General features: G+C 42.3%; 1 protein-coding gene across 1 annotated transcript; it reads right to left on the minus strand.

Moving 5' to 3' along the window:
• Window positions 1-2118: 2118 nt before the first annotated feature.
• On the minus strand, window positions 2119-11868 carry fam131c (family with sequence similarity 131 member C). Its single transcript, XM_070911179.1, has 6 exons — window positions 11838-11868; window positions 10176-10240; window positions 8398-8482; window positions 3453-3698; window positions 3076-3165; window positions 2119-2387 (listed from the first exon to the last, which is right to left on the minus strand). Exons 1-6 carry the CDS (start codon window positions 11866-11868, stop codon window positions 2119-2121), a joined length of 786 nt encoding a protein of 261 aa, XP_070767280.1.
• Between the last annotated feature and the right edge of the window lie 11361 nt (window positions 11869-23229).

Genomic DNA, 23229 nt, shown 5'->3' on the forward strand with positions numbered 1-23229 from the left:
AAATGTTTTTAAAAGGAATAAGGGACAATTTGAAGCAACAAATATGGCGAGATATGACATGTCTCTGTGACACAGCCTGTCCATCAATGAATAATAAATGTCTACCATCCTATGATTGTCCAATATGTTTGTTGCCTAAAAGTGTTGTTTGTGCATTGGAGGCAGATTGTAAAGGATCTTGTTTTCACAGTTTTGGTCATAATTTCTACCAGTTATGATAACATTGTACTCACCAATGTACAAAGCACAAAGATCTTGGAACACTGAGACATCCGTACAACCAGACTTTCAATATGAGACAAGTTTCAAGAAAGTGAAATAATCCTTCAAGGTGATAAATCACGATGACGAGCGGCATGGTGGCACAGTGGTTAGCACTGTCGCATGGGAGGTAGAGCTGGTTAGAGCGGGTTTAGGGTTCAACCCCCCTCCGTCCCATCATGTCAGAGTGTCCTTGCGCAAGACCCTGAGCCCTAAGTTGCACCTGGCCTGCCAGTTTGGTCTTCTTGTGTGTGAATGAGACCTTAACTGTAAAGCACTTTGGGAACCGTGAAGGTTGGAAAAAGCTCTATGACCATTTACACTTCAAGTGTAATTGTGGTGTTTTTAAACCTGGGCGCTATTTTTACATATTTTGGTGCTAAATTACTAAAATGTACAAACAAATGTGGAATTGGTCCAGTAGATCAAGTAAGATCCTACCTTACTAGGCGACCTATTGGATTCTAACACTTTTTGTATCTATTAGTCATTTAGACCCCAAAATATGTAAAAATAGGGCCCAGGTTTGAAAATACCGCAATTACCCTTGAAAGATTCAGGTGGATTATTATCAAAGGAGAGGACTCCTCTGAAACTTATTTCTTAAGACTTAAGACTCTAATCTAGTATTAAATCCCACTTCTGAGGAGCAGCTCCAGTCCCTGTTATGTTGCTGGTTTCCTGATACAGACTGATTTTCAGACACTATACTGATTTTGATAAAAACAATCATTCTGCCTTTATACACCCGCGTCATTTCTCCTTAAACAAGATGCAACACCGCAATAACTTGCAGCGTCTCAGAGTGTGACCGTCCAAATCAATGCTGTCGTCTTTCACTTTTCTACTGTGTCACATTTCCCTCGCAGAGCAAAGCCACTGTAGCCACTGTTGCACTGTGCAACTAATTAGACCTCAGGTTAGCTGATTGTTCTGCTTAAGGGTTTTGGTTCGTGACGGATGTGATCATACTAGCCGTCCACAGCCTTTTTGTTCTGTTTTGTTCCACATCGATCGAACGCCATTCACTGAGATTCATACGCTGAGGTAACAAAAGGGGAAACAGCCACGACGCACCACACGGCACAGCTTCGCTTTGTGTAAACCCACGCTAAAAGAACAACATGACAGGTAACACTAACACCTCCATTCTTCAACCGTCTCTCACTCTCAAACACACATGCGGAAACACACACCGTCCTTCTTCTGTTTCTCTGCACCGTTCGCCTGCTCCCGTCGTTCTCAGGCAGAAAACGTGTGAACAATGGCTAATCATAGATGGGACTCCGACAGATACGCTTTCTTTACAGCCGGCTTCTTCTCTCTGGATTCGGACGAGAAATCTCAAAGACGACACATTTTCAATTTCTTTCACGGTGTTTTCTCTACTCAGACTGCCTTCATGCTATTGTCCCTTAACCAAACGAATCGGTTCAAGTAACAAATGTGAAAGAAAAAGGCATCAAAAACAGAACTGGACAGCCTTATACAGCACCTGTATTAAAATTGACGTTTTATAGCAAGATATTTACACCAGTATTGTTTGACTCTTCACAGTTGAGTTCCACATATAATATGAAAGTGTTTAATGTACATTGAATAAAAAATTTAAATGTAACAGGGGAACTATGTACATTCACAAAAGTGTATGCCTCAACCAGGGAGAAAATACAATTTGGAGTCTTTGTATCTGGGGAGCAGGCGCTTAAACCTTTCCAGACAAGCCATTTGAGGAATTGCCTCTTGAGATATCTCACATTTACTTTTCTGTGTCAGTCATTGCTGGTGGTTGAGACTCTAGTCCTCTCAGTGAGGCTCGTTTGCCATCAAGACTGCTGGCTACTTTTCCTGTTCAGCCTAGTTATAAAAAACATCATCCTCGGATAGCGAGCTGCTGTCTACGTGTCGGACAGCCTCTGCAGTTGCAGTGCTTCTGTCCCCGAAGGGATGATCTCTGTCCTGCTGAGTGTTGGACACCGGGGAAATGGAGTCGACCATTGGCAGAGGGACCAGGTTGGCCGCCCTGCTGTCGCCGTAAGTCTGGGCGTGGATGCTGTACAGGTGCTGGGGAACGCTGACGCTTCCACCGTCCAGCAGGAACTGAGACACGAAGTGGCTTTGTGCGGCTGAGGAGGGACAATAACTGCATCAGTCAAACGGTTTCTTGAAAACACATTGAAAATGATTTGAACTACACACAGTGGCACAGTTTTTGAGGATGTTTCATGAGTCTGTGGCGGCCAGTGCTATCCTCTATGCTGCTGTATGCTGGCTAATGTAGGCAACAGACTCAACAAACTGATCAGCAAGGCCAGTGACGTTGTGGGGGGTGGAGCTGGACTCTCTGACGGTGGTGTCAGAGAGGAGGATGCTGTCCAAGCTGCGGGTCATCTTGGACAATGTCTCACATCCTCTCCATGACGTACTGGTCGGACACAAGAGCACCTTCAGTGGGTGACTCATTCCTCCCAAATGCACAACGGAGCGCCACAGGAAATCATTCCTGCCTGTGGCCGTCAGACTGTTCAACTCCTCCCTGAGTGTCAGAATACACAGACTGGAAATCTGGACCTGCTTCACCTGCCTTATACTACCTCATTATTTATTCTTTAAACGTCTTATTTTTGTACATACTCTTATTTCTAAATTATGCTACTTTCTACTATTGAATGGGAGCACCGGTACTGTATAATTCCCCCCCCCGGGGATCAATAAAGTATTTCTGATTCTGATTCTGATTCTCCACAATAGTGTAGTACAGAAATACTACAGATGCACCCAGTGGGACACACGTGCTCCTCTTACATGTCAAACCTTGCAAGCTGGTGGAGGGCTGCTCTAAGCTGTCGTTCATGGACCACACGTCCATGGCGGCCTCAGCCAGGGCAAACTGCTCTGCCACTCCTGTCAAACAAAAGGCACACAAAACACATTTGATGTAGCTCTTCTCAGAAGTCGACCCCTTTTTGTTTTTCACCAATTCTGCCACCATCGCAAACAAAGGGAAATCGAATCAGTGCACTAGATTTGAGTCGCTGTCATGGGACTTCTTAAGGGCTATTGATTTTTGTAGCTGCTCCCTTTGTACGAGCCAATCGAACAGAAACAATGCCCAGAGGCATCTGAGCGTCGCTTCATCTCCACTGACCACATCTTGTTCGTCTTGAATCAGATTCATCTTTCTGTCTCACCTGCAGCGAAGCGAGCTTCCTTGATCTCGTCCGTCATTTGGGAGTAGAACTGTTCATCCTCCTGCAGCTCAGCCCCCATCCCCCCCCAGCCTCCGCCTCCTTTACCCCAGGCCCCGCTCCAACCGCCGCCACCTCCCCTGGCCTCGCCGCCTCCACCCCAACCTTTCCACTCAATCAGGTGAGCAACTCGCCCCTGGGCCATCGCTGTTGGCTTGGTGATATGCTCCTTTATCGTGGCCACCAGACCTAAATAAGGGAAGGAGAAAGCGAGGCCTTGATAAAGTGGATTAGATAAACGGTAACCAGGCTGAACAGATGGAATATACAGTAAGCGTGTTAGCAGAGGACAGAAGGAGATAACTTGAGGGAAAGATATAGTGATAGGCGACATGAAATGGTGCGAGAGAAAGGAAGAGAAGGGCGAATAAATGCCACAGTAAGGGACAGGAAGACAGAAATGGAAAACGGAGACACGTGGACGGAGAAAAATCACGAGGTAGTTACTTGAGAAGAAATTCTACTTCACTCAGCATAATTCTGACTTTGAAGATGAACATTTACTCCTGATTTGCATAACCTGAACCATGAAAGAGGCATTTCTGGTGTTTGCCTTTTGATGTACAGCGCCATAGAAAACAAATTGGAGAAGATTGAAAATGAGAGTGTAACAGCACCCAAGGTGATTTTGGAGAGAATTGTCCATTTTCTTGTTTAGTACTGACAGCACTGTACGGAGCTCACTTGGATAGAAACCCTAATGAAAAAACACGTTATAACTTGATGAAGAACGTTTTTTCTTTTTACAATTTACACAAATTAAAATTTCCATTGATTATGGAAATAATCTCTACAGCAATGTAATTCATAATCTGTACAAAGAAGTCATCATTCCTCTTAATCAGCAGCGACAGGGGTATAAAGGTCTAGGGAAATGAAGAGCTGCAGCAAACCTAGGCCATATCGCAAAACAGATGTAAAAGGACAAAAAAAGGGAAAGGTTGAAAAGGCAAAGGTGGATGAAGAGAATGAGGAGGAAAGGTTAAGGTCAGGAAGAGGGGAGGGCAGGGCAACGAGCTTAGAGATGAGAAAAACAAGGAGAAGAAGAAGAAGGAAGAATATTTCAGAGTGAGAAATGAATACAGCTCAATAAAAGAAGGGAGCCAAGAGAGTTGGCAGCCTGCGCTAATTGAAACCGAGAAAAACATCACAACATGTTATTTTCATTTTAGCACGACACCTAGAGTCTCACCCTGCTTTCACACTGTGACGACTCTGTTATGAGGCTCGGTTCTGGCTGCCTGTCGACGATGAGGAAGCTACGTTTGCATCTATTTGAGTTATGTGCACACAGCAGGAAAATCCCATTTGTTTTCCAAACTGGATATTTTGAGTTTACAATCCGCACCGTCCGTTTGTGAAAAGGACCAAATCATATTAGGCTGACACACCCCACGAAAGAGTCACGTGTCCCTCTGAATGTAACAGTATTAAAGACACTGTCCTGGGCAGAATGAAAAACACTTGGGGTTACTGACTGTGCCTGATCGTCTTCTTATGTTGGATTAAAAATATAAAATTTGCTTTTCTTTGTCTGTGTGAACAAAACTAAAACATTTTTTACGAGTTTGCACAGTTGCTAGCATGATGCTTAAACCTACATTAACTGAAACGAGTTGTAAACACAACACTGATATATTATCACCTCATAGAGTTGATAAGGCAGACTTGTTAAACACAGCTGCTTATTTATCCAGCACACACAGAGCAACATTAGCATGAAGTCAGAGTTGTGTGTCCGGCCACCTGTCAAATGCAAGTCAAGTATTCACAAGCTGTTTTTGGTCTTCACAAACTCCTGAGGGAAATGTCCGACTATTTAGCTGCTAAATGCTCCATGATGTTCACTTACTGGTTTCTAACTTTGTTTGGCGCTAGGCAAATAGCGTACAGTTTCTTTATCAGAGCTTTTTGCCAAAAACAAGTGCCTGCTGTGTCTAGAAACAAGGTTGACGAGAGCAATGAGAGCGAACCAAAAGTAAAGTTGTGGGTAGTAGTACCAAAACAATGAGCTGAAAGACAGTAAAAAGCTCCATAGAGCTGAGGGGGAAGTGAACAGTTGGGTGATAATTATCTGTGGGCTCATGTCTACAAGCGACACCTTACACATTACACATAGAGATCTGATCCACTGTCGATATAAAAATATTGATTATAGCTACTTTAAAGTGTGGGCTCTATGGAAAACAAGTATTGTATTTTATTTAGATAAAAACATGATGTTGCATCACCAACATTTTGAGATGTAAAATTGAACCAATCAAACATTTTTGAACTGCTCCGCTTTAATGTCACAGCTAGAAAGAAATAGTATGCGGCTAGATCCAGTCTTTAGAGATATTATTTTAAGGAAGAGGCAGGATCAGCAATGCCAGTATTGGAAGGGGAGCATGAATAATGTCGCTGTCATGCTAATGAACCCCACGCAGCCTGTTTTGGGTGAGGTGGGTGTGGAGTTTGTCACTGACGTGCAGCAGTCACACCAAAAACAAAAGCTTCAGAAAATTGGAATTGTGAAAATCGAATGGCTGTAATGTAATTCTTGTCCGCTGTGTGTTAACTTTGTTGTTATTCATTAAAAGGAGCCTAATTGAAAGAGAAACCGGGAAGTGAAAAAGTCATACATGGCAGGTGACGACTGTGAGTTCAGCTCAACATTATTGAGCAGACGAGGCTTTCAGCACATCGTCGGAGGTTACCTGGCTGCTGTGAGAAATGATTGGATTTCTCAGACTTGTTTATCGTGTTGCTGCAGTAAACACGGGGTTGTAAGGTTAACAAAGTAACCAGAGTCAATCAGGAATAAGTCACTTTATAGAAATAGACATATATTGCATTATGTGAAGCATGACAGGTGAACATGCATGTTATAAAACCCGCCTGCGCTGCTTTCAGAGCTTTGTTGTTCACAAGCCAAAGGGGGTGAAATTGATAAGTAGTTTGTTTTCCCAGTGTTTAGTCTTATCAAGGCACCTGATGCAGCCTTTAGCTGACCTTTAGGCAGCACCATTAGACAAGTCTACAGCCATGCTAGCGGGTCCGCGAGGCTGTACTTGGGCGCGGTGGTGCTTTGCGCTAAATGCTAATGTCAGTATGCTACCATGCTCACAATGACAAGGCTAACATGCTGATGTTTAGCGGTAGTGGCGTTATGCTCGACACATCAGCCTTTCAAAGCAGAAGTATGGATGCCAGATGCGATGAAAAATCACATGACCGTCCTGAACGAGGCTTCAGTACGTCACACTAGTTATCAGAGAGGCGTCGGCAAGTTCTTGTCAGTCTGCCGCAGCATTTAAAAACAGAACGAAATAATGAAGGCGGTAAGACCACCTCTGTTGATTTAAAACATTGACCGGTCTGGGATCATGGTCTGGGATTTAATGAAAAGTTTGGCCAGTATATGTCACCATTTTGACTGTATCAAATGCTTCAAAACAGAGAACCATTTTCAACACAATTGCTTCATAGTGTTTCTGTGAATCACTTTTTAGCAGGTATATTGTTTACCATGTTCATCATGGTATCATGATGGTCTCATGATCTTATTACCGTGAAATTTAATGAGCACATTCAGCCTCCCCAGACGATGCTTAAGTCCGTAAACCTTATTCTTTCCTATTAACTTTGCATGCAAGATATCTCATAATCTAACTGGGTCTACTGTAATAGTGATAAACCCTTTTTTTTATGAGTTTTAATGAACATCATTATTCCCTTCTAATGCCACCCTCAAGACAAACTGCATATTTCGTCCCACCGCTCGGCTGTAAGAGTAAAAACACTGGCATTAACTTGTTTGTTTCGGACCAGTTTTATTTGTGGAATCTAATGAACATTTCAGGTACTAGGTGAACATACATCATACAAGAAGAATAAAAGCAGCAATAGTGTCTGCATGATATTCTTCTAAAAATAATTCGATTTTTACAGTAATATTTGAGTTTGCACAGTGTGATGCGGTTGGAGCAGTTAGGTCGTCAGCTGCATTTTGTGACTGCACGACTCTGCAGAGCTTCGCCATTTTAAGCGATGACTGACGAGTGATTAAGTCAGAGTAAACGTTATAAAAGCTCTTTCATTTTTTTTACAGGACCGATTCTGTCACTCCCAAAGCAGGTGTCAGCCCTTCAGCCGTCTGCCTGAATGTCTGTATTTGTCGTACATACTCATAATTACACTGTCAGGATAATAAAGGAGCTTTCGCTGGGAAAAGTTCAGCAAGGCATAACACATTAACTCAGATAATTAACTTCCCGTAGAGCGAGGGAAGCAGCCGAGATGAGGCAGACAGACACAGGATGGGGAAAGGGGGATGAAAAAGAGTAGGAGGCACCAACATGAAGAGAGAAGGAAGCCAGACTCAGAAGTGGAGATGAAAATCAATTGGCAGAAGGAAATGTGTGTGTGTACTTGTACCTGGTTGTTTACGCAATCTGTCTGGCTATACTGGTGTTACAGCATGAGTGAGAGAGAGAGGGAACGAAGGAGGAGAGAAATTACATTACTAACCTCCCATGGTTACTAACGCAATTTCCCAGCTTGCTTCTTTCCCAGTCCCATATGTTTGATTCATAATGAAACACAACATGAAATAAACCTGTTGATGTTTGTGTGTGTGTGTGTGTGTTTCTGACATGGCTTACTTTTGGGGACACATTTCAGACTAAAGACCAGTTAATTGGGGACGGCTTGACCTATTGGGGACAAATGCTGTGTTGTCAATCGGGAAAAAGCTGATTTTTGGGTATGTGGTTAAAGTTAGGGTTAGGGTTAGGCAAGTAGTGGTTTTGGTTAGGGCTAGGGTAACCATAACCATGAATGTAAGTCTGTGTAATGTCCCCAAAGGTGAACCTGCGTGTGTGTGTGTGTGTGTGTGTGTCCTAACCTATCAAAGAGGAGGTGGCCAGCTCGCCGATGTCATAGCGGCTGGTTTTATCTGCCACACTGCCGTTGGAGGGATTCTGTCCATCCTGCACAATATGATGCACAAGAAGAGTGAGAAAGTCACATCTTTATCGTTGGTGTGAAAGTGAAAAGCTTGTATCTCCAGTGGGACCTAACAAAATTGCTTCACTTTAGCTCGTCAGCACTGCATTTATGAGATTTCCTGCGGGGTTTTTGAATGGGTTGCATCCGGCAAAGAGAGATTTTTCATCTAACAGAAGAGGAGGATGTGACTATACTGGAGGTAAACATAACCAAATCAGAGTTATGAGGTCAAAAAAACAGCACATACACTATACATACAAACACACACACGCACACGCACAAGCACATTTGCACACATGCTCCTCTGGCACTCACGTCCGATGTGTGGTGACTCAATCTACACATTTTCTCCTTCAAGGATAAATGGACCATAACAGCCAGCATTTGTGGAAATCCTGCAGCATTCACACTCAGTCTGAATGGACTGTGATCAAAGGAAGGTATTTTGAATTCAAACCGTATGGTCTTTACACCCAAGTCGCTGCAATCAATATGGAAATAGGAACTGCACATCAAATAGATTTCTCTTGGTGTAGTATTCTTGATTTAAGAGCACAACGTTCAGTCTTTTTGATGATGTTGCAATCAAAATGGGATGACAAGTAAGTCCATGCTTACGCATTAGTGCATGGGCATGAGGGAGACCAGTCCAAATTAAGTTTTACAGACGACAAAATTCTGCATAAAAGTCACTTGAATGTAAAATAAGCCGAGTGGGAAAACCGAGCGTTCTCAACAAATGCTGTTTCTGTTTTTCACATCAAAAGACTGCTGCTTCATTGCCAGATGTGCGGTCACTGCAAAACCAAGGGGATCTTTTGGTCCTTCCGTCTGAGAAACTGCTCTTTTTGCTAAACAAAATCAACCATTCTGCAATAAATGTCTTACAATTGTTGTTTAATATTTTTTTTACATCAATGGATCATTAACTAATCATCGTAAGACATTGATTGGCAGATTTAACATTTATTTAAGCAGGACGTTTCACTCCAGAAGCCTTCATGGAGAGTGTGATGGAGCCTGGCTGAGGAGCCGCTTGCATGTTATGAGCGATACTAACTGTGAAATGGAGCCTGATCTTTCCGCCTACAGCTACACTTATCTCACTGTGCAATAAACATATCATAGACGGATAATTGCAGAAATTACAAGTTACATCTGAGCCGGGTTTGTGTTCAGAGAATTCCAGATCATTTTGAATTGAGCCGGTAAAGTGGACTATTAAAACCGTCCATTAAACATTCTGCTTATTTCAGTCTTATTCAATCAGCAGAACTGTGCCGGGTCAGTTCACCCAAATTGCAGAAAAACAAACTTTCATACTTAGTAATGCAGGTTGCTTGTATTTGCCCGGATTTTTTAATTTTTAGATATCTGTTTCTGAGATTTCTTCCCCTAACCCAATACAATTTAAGAGAATAGAATTTTGTTTGTGTACTAAACAAATTGCAAACAAATTCAACAAGAAACAGCATGCCTATTACACTGGATAATCCACAGAACATAGCATAAGCAGTTTTTATAGGGACTATTTCCACTGAAAGCTGCTGTAATTCTGGCGAGGCAACACTGCAAAAGCCACTACGTGTCGCTTTCAGTCGACATGTGGGGGGAAGACACACTGAAAAGGATCAGACCACAACCTACGAGGTAAAGGTGAGGGCTTTTATTCACCTTGACAGAGGACGGCTGACCCTCCTCAGTCTGGTCCTGCAGGGCTGTCATGGGAAGGTGGAGCTCTGTGGGGAGTCACACACACACACACAAACACTGGTGTTAGATTCATGCTCTGAGTGTGTGGGGTTTCTTTTGTTTGTGTTTCTGGGCACGGCCAATTGTCTTTAAAACCAAAGCCCAGTCGCCCGGCTAGGGGTCAAGCGAGGCTCATTTATAATGGATGAGAGAGTCATTTAATCGTAGCCACTCTGCCTATTTGCTTTCTAAGTGATGTGGGTGATGAGGTTCGTAAGAATGACAGGAGGAAATGAAGGGCAGTCCAGAGCGATAGAGAATTAACATCATAAGAAAGGTCAGTGGACACACACACACACACACACTCACACATACATGAAGGAACACAAACACACACTTGGGGTTTCCCCTGGGAGATGTCGTCAAGACAATTGGCTGTCGCTATGGAAACGCCACAGCAACGGGAGGCAAGTGATACCCTTCCATTTACTTGAGTCACGGTTGCCAGTACAAACACAGACACACACACACACACACACACACACACACTCACAGATAGATACACACACTGGTTCACGGGGCTGGATCTGGTCTCTGCCATTAGCAGGTCAAGAAGCTCATCATGATTCCTGAACGAATCCGTAGTCCTTGTGGGGTTAAATCCCACCCTGACTTGCTCTCTCTCTCTCACACACACACACATACACACACACACACACACACACACACACACACACACACACACACTCTCTCTCCGTTCTCTTAGATGTTTGTGTGGAGCCTCACAGCTGTCTTCCCTCTCTCTTCCCAGCTTGAAAGTGCTGCACTCAACACCCTCCACCTTGTTAAAAGGGACCCTTCCTGAAACAAAATATTGCCACACAGATCCACGCTGAAAATAATGCGTGAGTACGTGATGTGATGTTAAACGCCGTGTACTGACAAAATAACAAGTAGGTTGTTGTTTGGAGGTATCACAGAAGCCGCCAGCTGAGGTTATTGAGCCTGAGTTATTGTATCCAGACAGCTTGGGAGATGCAACAAACACCACCTCATTTGCACCTAAAGCAGTGACAGAGAGAAAACAATGAGAGAGAGAATTGCAACCCACGTCACGTCTTCGAGTCAAGTTGAAGATGAGCTTAGGATGGAGCTGTCATATTCTAAAGCCACTGTTGCCCCCCCACTTAGCCTCACAATCCCTCCCATCAACCTCCTGCTCCCCAAATCCTGTTTCTAAAGCAATCCCCACAGATTCACTCTCATCAGAAAGGAGCTGCGAAAGAGCAGATCAAAATAAGTTTTTCGGATGAATGCTTTCATGGCAGAATTTGTGCTGTGAATGAGTTTCACGCTAATTATTCCTAAAATGGAGTCACACCATACAAACACTTCTGTCAGGGTTAAAATGTGATTCAGGTGGTTTCACCCTCCATCTCTGCTGCCGACGCCTCATGGGTGTCTCTAATTTATTTTGATTTTCTGGACACACACACACACACACAGCTATCCCTCAAAAGCATGATGTAACTTTCTGAAACAGTCCTGCCCCTCAAATGTGTGTTGGTTGCTGTCAACACTACCTTCCGGATGGTTCAAAACACACCGAAAGAGACACGCAAACAGGTGGACTCGGGCACTGACCTTTGTGACCTTTGCAGAGGCAGGCACCCATGGTCTCTGGACTGCTGGGCGGTTATCTGTTCACCATGGTGGCTTGAGGATGAGGAGGATGAGGAGCGGGTGAAAGAGAGGGAGGAGGGGAGGAAGGAAGGGAGGAAAAAGAGGCAGCAGTGTCAGTCAGCTGGGGAGCAGCAGAGAGAAGTGAGGAAGTGAAGCAGGGGGGAAAGTAAGAGCTGACGCCAGAGGAGCTGCTGGCTGATGCACTGGCTGACTTTTCTGTGTAGAAGGAGAGAGGTGAGAGAGTGACACAGACAAAGTGTGGGGAGAGGGGAGAGAGAGAGAGAGAGAGAGAGAAGAAAATCGGGGAGAAAGCATAAATGCCTGTTTGCTGACGATTTTGAATCCCCTCCCCTCTATTTCATCTATTCTCCTCCCACTCTGCGCTCCCTCTCCATCCTACTGTATATAAGATACTCTCACTGTGAATGGAGGGCTTGATGACGGAGCTATGTGATGAATGTACTCCTTCTATTTTAATCCAGGAAAACAGTTCAGCACCTTGCTTTACGTGTCTACTTGCTACTTGTACAGTATATTACTGGGCACTATCATTGCAGTGTATATTCAATACATACAATTAGAGTAGTCCTAGCTTTTCAGTCAGCCTATATCTAGATCAAAAGGACACTGTTTTTAATAACTCACATGAAAGAATATAAACATGTTTTCTTCAAAATCAATATATAATCAATTTTGTAAAAAATAAATAAAAATACGGTAAGAATCTGACCTGGTATTCTATGACAGTTTTAGATACTTGATGCTGTTTTGGTGTTTTGGACCCAGCCATGTATAACGTAATGTATAATCTAATAGCACTCTCATTCACCATTGAGATTACAGTAAAAGTTCACTGACAATTCAGACATGTAGACTTGATAACACACATTCGTACCTTTATACACAGCATGCTGTCTCTCCTGTGACCTCATTAGCTCTGTCACACCCACACACACACATATACATACACACACACACACACACACACCCACACACACACATATACATACACACACACACACACACTATAACAATTAGACACAATATTCCTTCCGTGGCCCTTGTTGTCCCTGTTTGTCTCAGATGGTGCGAATGCCGGGATAATGTAACTAGGGCTTTGCTGACATCACCTGTGGCAACAGTGCCCTTGCCTCTATCATGGGGAAAATCATGTCGCCATGGCAACCAAGCCGCTCCATGCAACAACACACGGGGAGATTTTTGTTGACTGATATGTCTGATACGAGCTTAAAACCTGGAAGGCCTTTCCAGAGGTTGTTAAAGGTGTTCCAGGCTGCTTTCAGGAAATTGTGGAACTGCCTCCAAGAAACCATAACCCCTTAAAAACCACCATGAATTTCCCAAAAAAGAACCCAAAGACAAATGAAACTCCCTCATGAATTCCCAAAACCTCCTCAAGGAACCCTAAAACACATTCAAGAAACCCTGGAGCATCTTCAAGAAACAAGGGTCTCCCATAGATCCCTTGAGCCCCCCTGAAGAAACCTTGGAAAACAGTCAAAAAGCAGGAACCTACTTTAAAAACCTTGGGACATCTTGTCCCTGGAAGACCCTCAAGTGACCCTTGAACCTCTTTTAGGACCAGTGATATGTCCTCACGGACTGTTGGAAGATGTGTGTAACTCACTTTGGAGACCCTAAAAACCATAAAGATACTCATGGAAAAGCTCAAGGGACCTTGTTTACCCCATCAAGGAATTGTGAAATGTTCTTTATGATCTCTGGAACCTTTTCAAAGTCTCTTTTAGGTCCTGAACCGCATGTTGAGATGCACTCCTCATGACAGGGGAGATGGCTGGTTAGGAGCAGTCTGACCTCTTGTGGTAAAAAGGCAAAAGTGCGGCAGTTCTATCATCACATACAGTATTTTACGCAGGATATCATGGAAAGAAATGTCACAACCCTCCTCATGTGTTCTGTTCTGAGTATTTTCTGTTAACCCCTTGTGTATCACTAAAATAAACAAGGCTCATGGTCCATGCAGGAGGGTCTGTGAGATTACAGAGAAAGTGTTCCATCAATAATTCAGTCCAGCAGGAGAAAGTCTTCCCTAATCCCCCAAGGGTCGGTTCCTGCCTCTCACCTTGCATGTTGCAGAAAAGTCGATTCCTCATCTGTTAGATATTCACATCTCCACCTCACAATCTTCCAATACGTTGTGTCACATATTGTGCAAACCTTTTTTTTTTTTTTTTGTCCCTGCGTGCCGTTCTTACATCTACTACCCATAAAACTGTCTTCTTTACGTTCCTCATGTGTGATTAAATCTCTGCTCTGTTTAGATCGTCCAACAAACACAATGAATCTTGATTTTGATTAGATGAGATTGTGGGTTTTTGCCAAGTAGTTGGGGAAAGCAAAGGCAGCAGGAGGAATGTTTGGCGTCCACATACACACAAACACCGCGATGCTGCTCACTGGGAAGCCACAGACATTCAGCAACAATCATTTCTGTGGTCCCTCGAGGCAAAGAGGGAGTTGGATGCCTTTCAATACTGGATGATTCTCAAATATTGCCATTTATGTGCACATCATACATGAAACAGTGTCTTCATTTTTTTACTGTCAATTTATGATGGAATACAAGGGTGATAAAACAAAAGTGTAATGGTTCAGCTTCTGGGTAAAATGAACTTCTTATTTCGCTCTGATATAAGTAAAACATGGAAAACAAAGATACTTATTATACAGGTATATTTTAAACCTTTCACAAGGTCGAGCTGACAGACCACCGTGCTTTTTATAGACCCACCCTGCTTCTCATTTCACACTTGGAGCTGCCCGGTACACTCCTCCGCTGTCGGTCAGTGGGAGCTGAGAAAAAATTAGCTCTTCAAGGAGAACAAGAACAAAAGGTTTTATATGAAAACTCAATATGGTTTGGCTGCAGTAGCTCGACCTGAGGTTGAACGGTCACATGCAACTACAAAATCAGCCCAGATGAGGCTCTGATGAAGGCTTGTTTGTCAAATGGCATAAGCCTTAGAAATGAAATGGAAATTTAAATGAAACTGAGAGCAGACGGTTTTGGTGCTTTTGGAGCGCTGCTGTCCTGGTTTGTGTCCAAAGCGGCCACCTCATAATGAAAGTAAATAATAGTCGTAATGCTGTAATTTAAGTCTTGCAATAATGTTAATGTTAACTGCAAGTAGAAAGCAGAATTGAACCGCTATTATATTCAAACTCAAACTCAAACTGAATTAGTCAAATTCTGATCTAAAAAATTTAAGTCAGGTCTAAAAATCAAGTTGCTCATATATTTGATTAAATTCAGACATCGAAATTCAAGATGAAAAATTTTAACTTGTACATTCAGGTTACCAAAGATAGTTCTTCCTCTTGTATTTTAGGTAGGTGATGCTTGGACCATGTGACTGGCAGAACATTACCTGATAGGACAGGCCTGGTATTCAGGCTCAGTTGCTTATAGACTTTTTACACAGCAAAGTTGTCAAAGCAGGAAACCTGGAAGTTTGAATTCTGGTCTCTGAATTTAACCAGTCCAGTCCAATTTGAGGGACTAGACTTTTTGACCTGACATGACTTTTTAGATTTTTATATCCGAATTTGCCCAATTGTAATTTAACAACTCGGACATCTGTTTTGTTTTTTTTAATATTGGACAGTTTTTAAAATTGCACAACTTGAAAATGATCTACTGGAAAAACACATGTTCAGAGAAAATTAATCAGTTGCTTATGATAAATAATTAAGGATATTATTTCCTTCTATACCTCAGGCTTCACATTCATAAAGACATTTGTTTATTTCATGGTATTGTTTTGCTGAATTAGACATCCCATCTCACAGCTGGGAATTTTATAGCATTTCAAAGGATCCAAAGGAGCTATTTAAATTGTGTTCCTTATACATTCAATTTTTTGTTACAGATTTTAAACAAACTAGTTAAGTGTTCTTGATATTTTCTGGGTGAATTTAAATCAGCTCCCCAAAGGCAAAAATAGTCTCAATGCTGAAATACAAGAAAAAAAAAGCATATTTCATATTTCTATTTGTGTACAGATTAAACAAATTATTTTTGAAGTGTGGAGAGATCAGTGTCCTCGTCACCTCGGGCACCTCTACAGATGAGGTGAGAAATGTACTTTCTCTGGTCCACATTTTCTAACTTCTGAGGTTAACGCCCAAGAAAATAAGCTCACACCATTTAATATATGGTTGAGGGTTCTGGCTGGAGCCCTGTTTGGACCGTATTGTGCTTGTCATGATCTTATCTTCAACCTGCCGGATTTGATATAATTTTCTCTGTTTATGTATTCTGGAGTCATTACAAAGTCTACATTTCCCTGTTACTTGTCATTCATAAGTAAGCAGAGAAAACCTGTGTGGAGCTCCTTGTTCCTTGTTGGTTTTTATTTTTGCTTTCTTTGCTGAGTTCAAAGACACGCGTGCCAAGCACAACATGAAGAGTGCTGGGAAATATCACGCCGAAACAGCGGAGGACAGTTTGTTGTCCAACATGACTAACCATATGAGACTTTCTGAGGAAGTGTGAGGGACTTTCTGTGGCTTGCCTGCACATGTGGACGGTGACTGGAAGTCCCAGTTCCATTTATCTCAATAACCAAGTAATCATAGTTGTATGTATTGTGTTTTACAGCCTGATTCTGCCAGAACTCCCACTGTGTCAGGCACAATGAAACCATAATATTAGCTCTAGAATCACATGATAGACGGAGCATGTTGAAAACCACTGTCTGCAGATCGACCACTCTTCCCTCCCTCTACTGTCACTTCTGAGCTTTTTCTCTCATTTTCTGCCACAAAAGCACCAAAATAGCCCTCCTAGCTTTGAGGAAAACATATTTTAATGACACCAGCCTAAATGGCTGCTGCGCCCCGCAAAAGAAGGACGTGAAAATGAGGAGGACTTTTGCTGGCTAATGGCTCCGGTTACTTGGCCTGCAGCAAAGTTGGCAAGGTCTCTCAAGGCTACACCAACAGGAAATTGCATTAATTCAGAGCTGGGCTGAAGTAATTCACTCCCTTCTTTATTCAAGGCTTTGCCAGGGTTTCAGCAGACCACCTCGGCCGTCCTGGTAGAGAAGAACAGGAGTGGGAGGCCTCAGGGCCTGACTGAAACCTCCCCTCCATGTGCTCCCTAATTGGTTTAATGACCGTAATTATCTGCTGGGGTGCATGTTGTGCAGGGGACGATTAATGGCCTCCAAAACATATGCAGACAGGCGGAAATTAAGAGAGGGGGGCGCTGAGACAAAGAATAGCCCTGCAGAAAAAAAGAGCTATAAAGTCGCAGAGAGAGACGCATCCTGCTGGGTAAGAGAAATAGAATAATGACACAGCGCTTTGCATGGGGTTTTTTTCGTCTTTATGGGAATTTTGTTGTTGTTAAAATGTTATATTACCTTCTGGGGCTTGGTTCATCTTTTGATAGAAAAAAAAATACATTTAATTAGATGAAATCTGAGGTACATATATGGACCTATACGGAACATGCCACCCATGCAGTTAAAAGGTAAAAGTGATCTTCCCAACGCTCCAGAAAACATCCATATACAAGCAATCAGCACAGACAGTGGCTGAGAGCTGATGACCTAAGTTGCAGTACCACTAATGTCCTCTAGATGCTGGCTCCAAAAGAAATCTGGCTGTGTTGAATTCCATTCAAAAAAGTTCAGCTTTTCACTTGAAGTAATTGTTTTTGTTCGGGTCACGCTTGTGAATTTCACTCTAAGGCTGCAACGAATGGTTTTTTTCCACATCGATTATTCTGTCAATTATCTTTTGAATTGATCAAATAATTGTTTGGTCTATAAAATGTCAGAAAATTATGAAAAATGTCCATCATGATTTCCTAAAGCCCCAGGTCACATCTCCAGAGCAGTCCAAACCCCAAAGTTATTGAGTTTAGTATCACACAACACAAAGAAATGCAGCAAATCCTCTCAATTGACATTCGCTTGAAAAATTAATGTAAACAATTTCATTACACCTAGTCATTGATTCCAACATTATTTTCACTGCCACACACTCTGCACTGCCACAGCAAAGTACCAAAATGCAGTTTATATATAACCAATGTGACCTGTATTTACTGTAGAAGCTGTATGTTTTATTTTCATACCTACGTGCCTGAACATAATGGCTATATATTTATGTTTGCTAATCTTTGTTTAGCCTTGCTATCTGTGTTTAGCTGCATGTCTATATCTGTATCTTCCTGTGCATGTGTATATTAACAGAGTCAAATTCCTTGTACGTGTCATCGCACTTGGCCAAGTTTTCTTAAATGACAGGTGTCTCAGCCTGTCAAGGTGGTTGTCGCTCAACCCACTCTACTGGTCCACCCTACCCAGGCTTCCTCCCCTTTCATCAAATGTGGATTTTCTGGCTCCAGGAGCTTACAACAATAGCAGCGAGCAGTAAACTCCAATCCAGGGTTGAAAACGTCTCTTCAGAAACCTGTGGTTGACATCACAGACACTACAGACATGTTTTGGTAAAACCTATGTCCTTGTAAAACTGTAAAGCGCAAACTAAATTATAGCAGCATATAAAATCTACCCTCACTGACCTAATTCTCGTATGTTTTATGGGTTCCTCATTTTTTTTTTTCAAATTCTCTCTTAAATTAGATGTTTAGAAATGATATCCGCTACTCTTATTAAACTTCAATTAGTGCACCATGCAAACTAAACACAACTTCTCACAGATCACAGAGTATCTTAACGTCTGGCTTGAGTAGAAATGAAATGTCCCATAGAACATCTTGTTGGTACACAGACAAAAGCGTGTGGTTAAGTATAGAATCAAGTTCCCACCTGTAGAAAGAGGATTGTTGACACAGTTTTCCTCTCAGTTCTGGATTATCAGGATGCTGCTGCCCTCATTCCAAATGTTTTTCTACTATTCAACTTTTAGGTTCGTGAATTGACATAATCACAAGACATTTTCAATGCAATTCATGTTGTATGTTAAGGTTGGTGTGTCTTTCCTAACTGAAAGATATAACAACCACTGGTATTTACACTAAATGACCATTGCAAATGCCTTCATTGAACGTCAATTTAAAGGCAATTGATTGAGTAAAAACTGCTTTTGATGTTAATGTTGTGGTTACTTAGACCAGTGGTTCCCAACCTTTTTGGCTTGTGACCCCTTCAAGTAAAGCAATGTTTGCTTTCCACCCCTCTTCGCAGATTGCATTTGTTTACTGGTTGTGACCAATTCATCAATTCATGTTTATTTTAAGTGTTCTGAAATATCTTTCAACCCCTCAGATTTGTCTTGTGACCCCTTGTGGGGGTCCTGACCCGCAGGTTGGGAACCACTGACTTAGACCATTTTCAGTGGTTTCATTTTGTACCTGCCTGTAACTGCTTTATTTCTGCCTGCATCCAGTTAATTGTCCATTATTCTGTCCTGTTGTCTCATTTTATTTCTCAGTGTCTCTGTTAACTGTATTGCTGCAAAAGAGCACATACTGTATGTTCAGATGTCTAACCACGTCTAAATAAAAGCTATACAAGATAGAAATACAATAAAATATGATGTTAAGACTAGCTTTCCATACGTGCAGACCTCCATGGAGCTAAATGGCAAACATCTCTCCCTTTTTTTCCCCCTCGATATACAACTGTAGTATGAAATAGTAGTATGACCTTCCTTTTTCATTATGTAGATCCTTCAACCCTGCTACCTCAGCTGTGGACCAGACCTTTTACACAAACAGTTTTAGGATGATTTCAGGTCTGGTGTGGTAAGTATCAGGTAGGGATTGTTTTGTCTAAAAGGTCTAAAACTGGTCTCTGCTGGTCCAATTTGATTATTCTGTCCTCGACAAAACCTTCTTGAAAACGGCAGCAGCCAGAAAGGCACCTTCGGAACAGCAGATCTTTATAGGCTCTTGTAAAGACGGATCAGTGAGAAGTTTTATGCGTTGGGTGACATCAGCGGTGTCATTAGCAGGAATATGGAGTGAATTAGACCGGCGTTTCAAAATATACAAAGAGTCTGCTGAAAGACAAGGCTTATGTCAACAGTGGCTTGTGTTTCTGCTCTCCGCTCCCCCCCCCCCCATGTCGCCTTGCGCTGACATCAAACAGATCTCAGCAGCACAGTTTGGGTAATGTTAGTAATAGTGATGCTGGTAATAATTATTTGCTCCTCACTATCTTATTAAATCATTTAAAGCTTTTAGTTCCAGCAGCTTAGTTTGTTTTTACATGGATTAAACCTGGAGAGGAGCTTTGGCAGTGTAATCTTGGATCAGGACATATAAACTCTTTTAGTTGAGAGTGCAGTGAAAATAGGAAAATTGAGGGGCTTTGGAGGAGACTTATGGAGCAGAATAATCTGCAAAAGGCCTGGAGTGCTGGTGAGAGAAACAGCAGCGGAAAGACGCAGGACGACCAATATAGACAGAAATTGGAGGATGTGTTTTCTGGTCAGGAACCCATTGCTAAAATTAGCGAGGATGTAAATTCCTCAGCGTTGCCGGTTCTCAAATCTGCGCATGACACTTGAGAGCTGCCAGGAGAACATAAAACAAACCCCCCCCCCAAAAAAAAAAAAATGGGAGGGTGGCAGCAGGAGAGGTCATACATGAGCAGTGCCATGGTAATGTTTTCCTTCTTCCTTATTTCTTTTCAAATTGACCTTCGCCCGGAGAACAAAGACATCTAACAGGCCACAAGAAGGAGGAGAAAATCTCTTAAAGCGAAAGCCGCTGCCCCCACACACAACAGTCGACGGGGGGAGGCTCGGGCCCTGGATGCCAAGCCTTCAACACAATCACCACACATGCTATTGTGGCCTGCAGTAAAGCCCTGGTATGGCTCAAATCTCCTAGCTAACCCCCTCCGCCCCCACCCTCACCACCAGGCCTCACCCCCCCCCCCCCCCCCCGGCTCTTTCTCTGTCTCTCCATGCATCCCTGTCATTTACAGTCCTAATGACAAGACACAAACTTCCACACATTCAACCCCCGCAGAGCGAGGATAATCACATTACAGCTGACGACAGGGACATAAACCAAACTCCTCAGCACTCAGTTTGGACGCACTCAGACGTGGATTTGCATAAATCCAAACAGTACAGTCAGCAGCTAAATGGTGTGGCTCTGCTCCTCTTTTTCCACCGTAGATGGAAGGGAGAGAAAAAAAAAATATCCACCATGCTGTGAAACACTGAGGGCATGGATGGAAGGAGACGGAAAATAGTGGAGGACTTTCTCAATTTACAGCAAAGGCAAAGCCAGGACTATTTCTAGGCTTTCTATTGGTTTAACAGAGGCAAGAGCACACAGCCAGCTGGAAGTCAAGGACAAAGACTCATGAGGGAGTAAGTGTCAGGACCAGGTTCCCATGCTCCATCTGCGTTGGGCTTTTTCTTGCTACTTCTCTGTTGACCCGCAGATTAATTCCATACCTAAATATTGACATTCCTCTTTCTAGTGTGTGGCTCTTATCTTAGGAATGCATTTACGGCTTTGTCACTTGTATCAATCAACCAGAGCTGATAATTTTTTGCAAAAGGTGCGGCGCCAGGGACTTCCCTGCCACCACAAGGTCAGGAGAGAGCGAGATAAGGCAAAGTGGATCTGTCAAGGTGAAGCAAGGAGTGAGCAGGGGGCATGTTTGGACTTGCATTTACACGCTTACACTGCTTCTTTCCCACTGCTGCGCTGCGTTCCATTCAACGTCAGACATCGGAAGTTCCCGAATGAAATTTCTGCCCTCTGACCTCTGGGTTAGTGTCGACACTACTGTAGGTAATGAGAGAAGTGTGCGCTACATCGAGTTTATGTACGGGTTATGTTGTGGTTAGGTTTAGGGATCTGGGCCGGACTGACTACAGACACATCCCATACTCCAGTGGAAATCCACGAGATTTAAAGGATAATTCCAGTTTATTGCAATGTGGGTCTTATATGTGTAGTTTTGACAACCAAGTCACAATGTCTGCTGTGAAAAATGCCTATTGTGGTTGTAAGAACGAAAAACAGAGAATATCCTTTTAAAACGCTCCTCATGCAACAGCGTAAGTTCTGTCATATTTGGTCAACTATTCTACATATGAATATTCAGAACTGCAAGTGCAATTCTACATCTCAAAGTCACATGTTTAACCACTTACCACACAAGTGTTTTGATAGATTTGTGGTCAACACTGAAACAGCGTTTAGGCATTAAGGATTCTGAGCATGTGAAAAAGTATTACAAAGTATTATATGAAAGACATGCTATGTAGTGAGTCTCAATCAAATGGCAGATCACATGGTGATCTCTGTTCGATAAACACAAACATCAGAGCTCAATTTGAGGTAATTTTATCTCACCGTTTAATATCTGGTTGATTTGATTCGAGAATATAAATCAAACAAAATGTTCTCAGTAATTGCTGACAGAGAAATGTCGATGTGTGTTTTGTACAGAACGGTTATGTGTGTGTGTGTGTGTGTGTTTATGTCTGAACATCAGTTTCCCCCTGCAGGTAATGAAGCACTCGCATGTTTATTCAAACTCTGGAATGAAACCATCCAGCAGCATTATAATCCACTGTGTAAAACAAATAAAGCATTCCTCTGCTCTGTTTTGTGTCAATCATTCAGCAGGCTTTGCAACATTCAATTTAAGACTTTATTGCTGCACAAATGCAATGAAGGCAATCTCAGGTTAGAATAATTCAGGAATTAAAAGAGGAACATTGGAGCTTTTTTTTTTTTATTATTGAGAATGAGAGAACAACCTTCAATTATAATCCCAGCTCAGTGTTTTTCAGCATAAATAAATAAAAGTAAAAAATAAATAGGCTATTAAATACAGTATAAAACAACTGGCAAAAAGGAAGGAGTTTGCTCTTTGATGAAGGAACTCTCAGAATGTTTGGAAAGGCAGCAAAAGCAGGAGACATTGCTTTGGAAAGCCATGGGAACTTAGAAAAATGATCAGTTTGGTAATATGGTAAATAGTGAAATCATACAAAACGTACAAAAATGTAATTGCAACCAGTAAACCAGAGTAATAACAACAACAAAAAAAAATCCCTTTTCCAAAGATGGATCTATCAGCTACAACAGAATCATAGATACATTTGACAATAAAGTAAAAATTCAAGTAAAGGAAGGTGTACATCAGTAACAATGATTTGCAGTCATCAATTAAGAGCACTGGGGAAACTGTCCACTATACACTTCCCACTACACTGGAGAGCTGCTTCATTAAAAACAGATGGAAGCAAACCCCCCCGCTAATGTTCCACAGACAGGCACTTTAAAATGTCTTCGAATGTCCGGAACGAGTCAATTGTCAAAGCGTATAGTTTCATCCCGTCAACATGTTACTCAAAC

The sequence above is a fragment of the Enoplosus armatus genome, chromosome 8 (genome assembly GCF_043641665.1).
Source record: "Enoplosus armatus isolate fEnoArm2 chromosome 8, fEnoArm2.hap1, whole genome shotgun sequence".
Lineage (NCBI taxonomy): Eukaryota > Metazoa > Chordata > Actinopteri > Centrarchiformes > Enoplosidae > Enoplosus > Enoplosus armatus.

Bases quoted from the DNA above. Each gene is read 5' to 3' on its own strand.
- fam131c (XM_070911179.1), bottom strand. From the start codon at position 11,868: ATGGGTGCCTGCCTCTGCAAAGGTCACAAAG. The intron at 10,241-11,837 runs GTCAGTGCCCGA...GACTCCCCACAG, and splicing joins CCTCTGCAAAGGTCACAAAG to AGCTCCACCTTCCCATGACA. The intron at 8,483-10,175 runs GTGAATAAAAGC...CATATTGTGCAG, and splicing joins GTCAGCCGTCCTCTGTCAAG to GATGGACAGAATCCCTCCAA.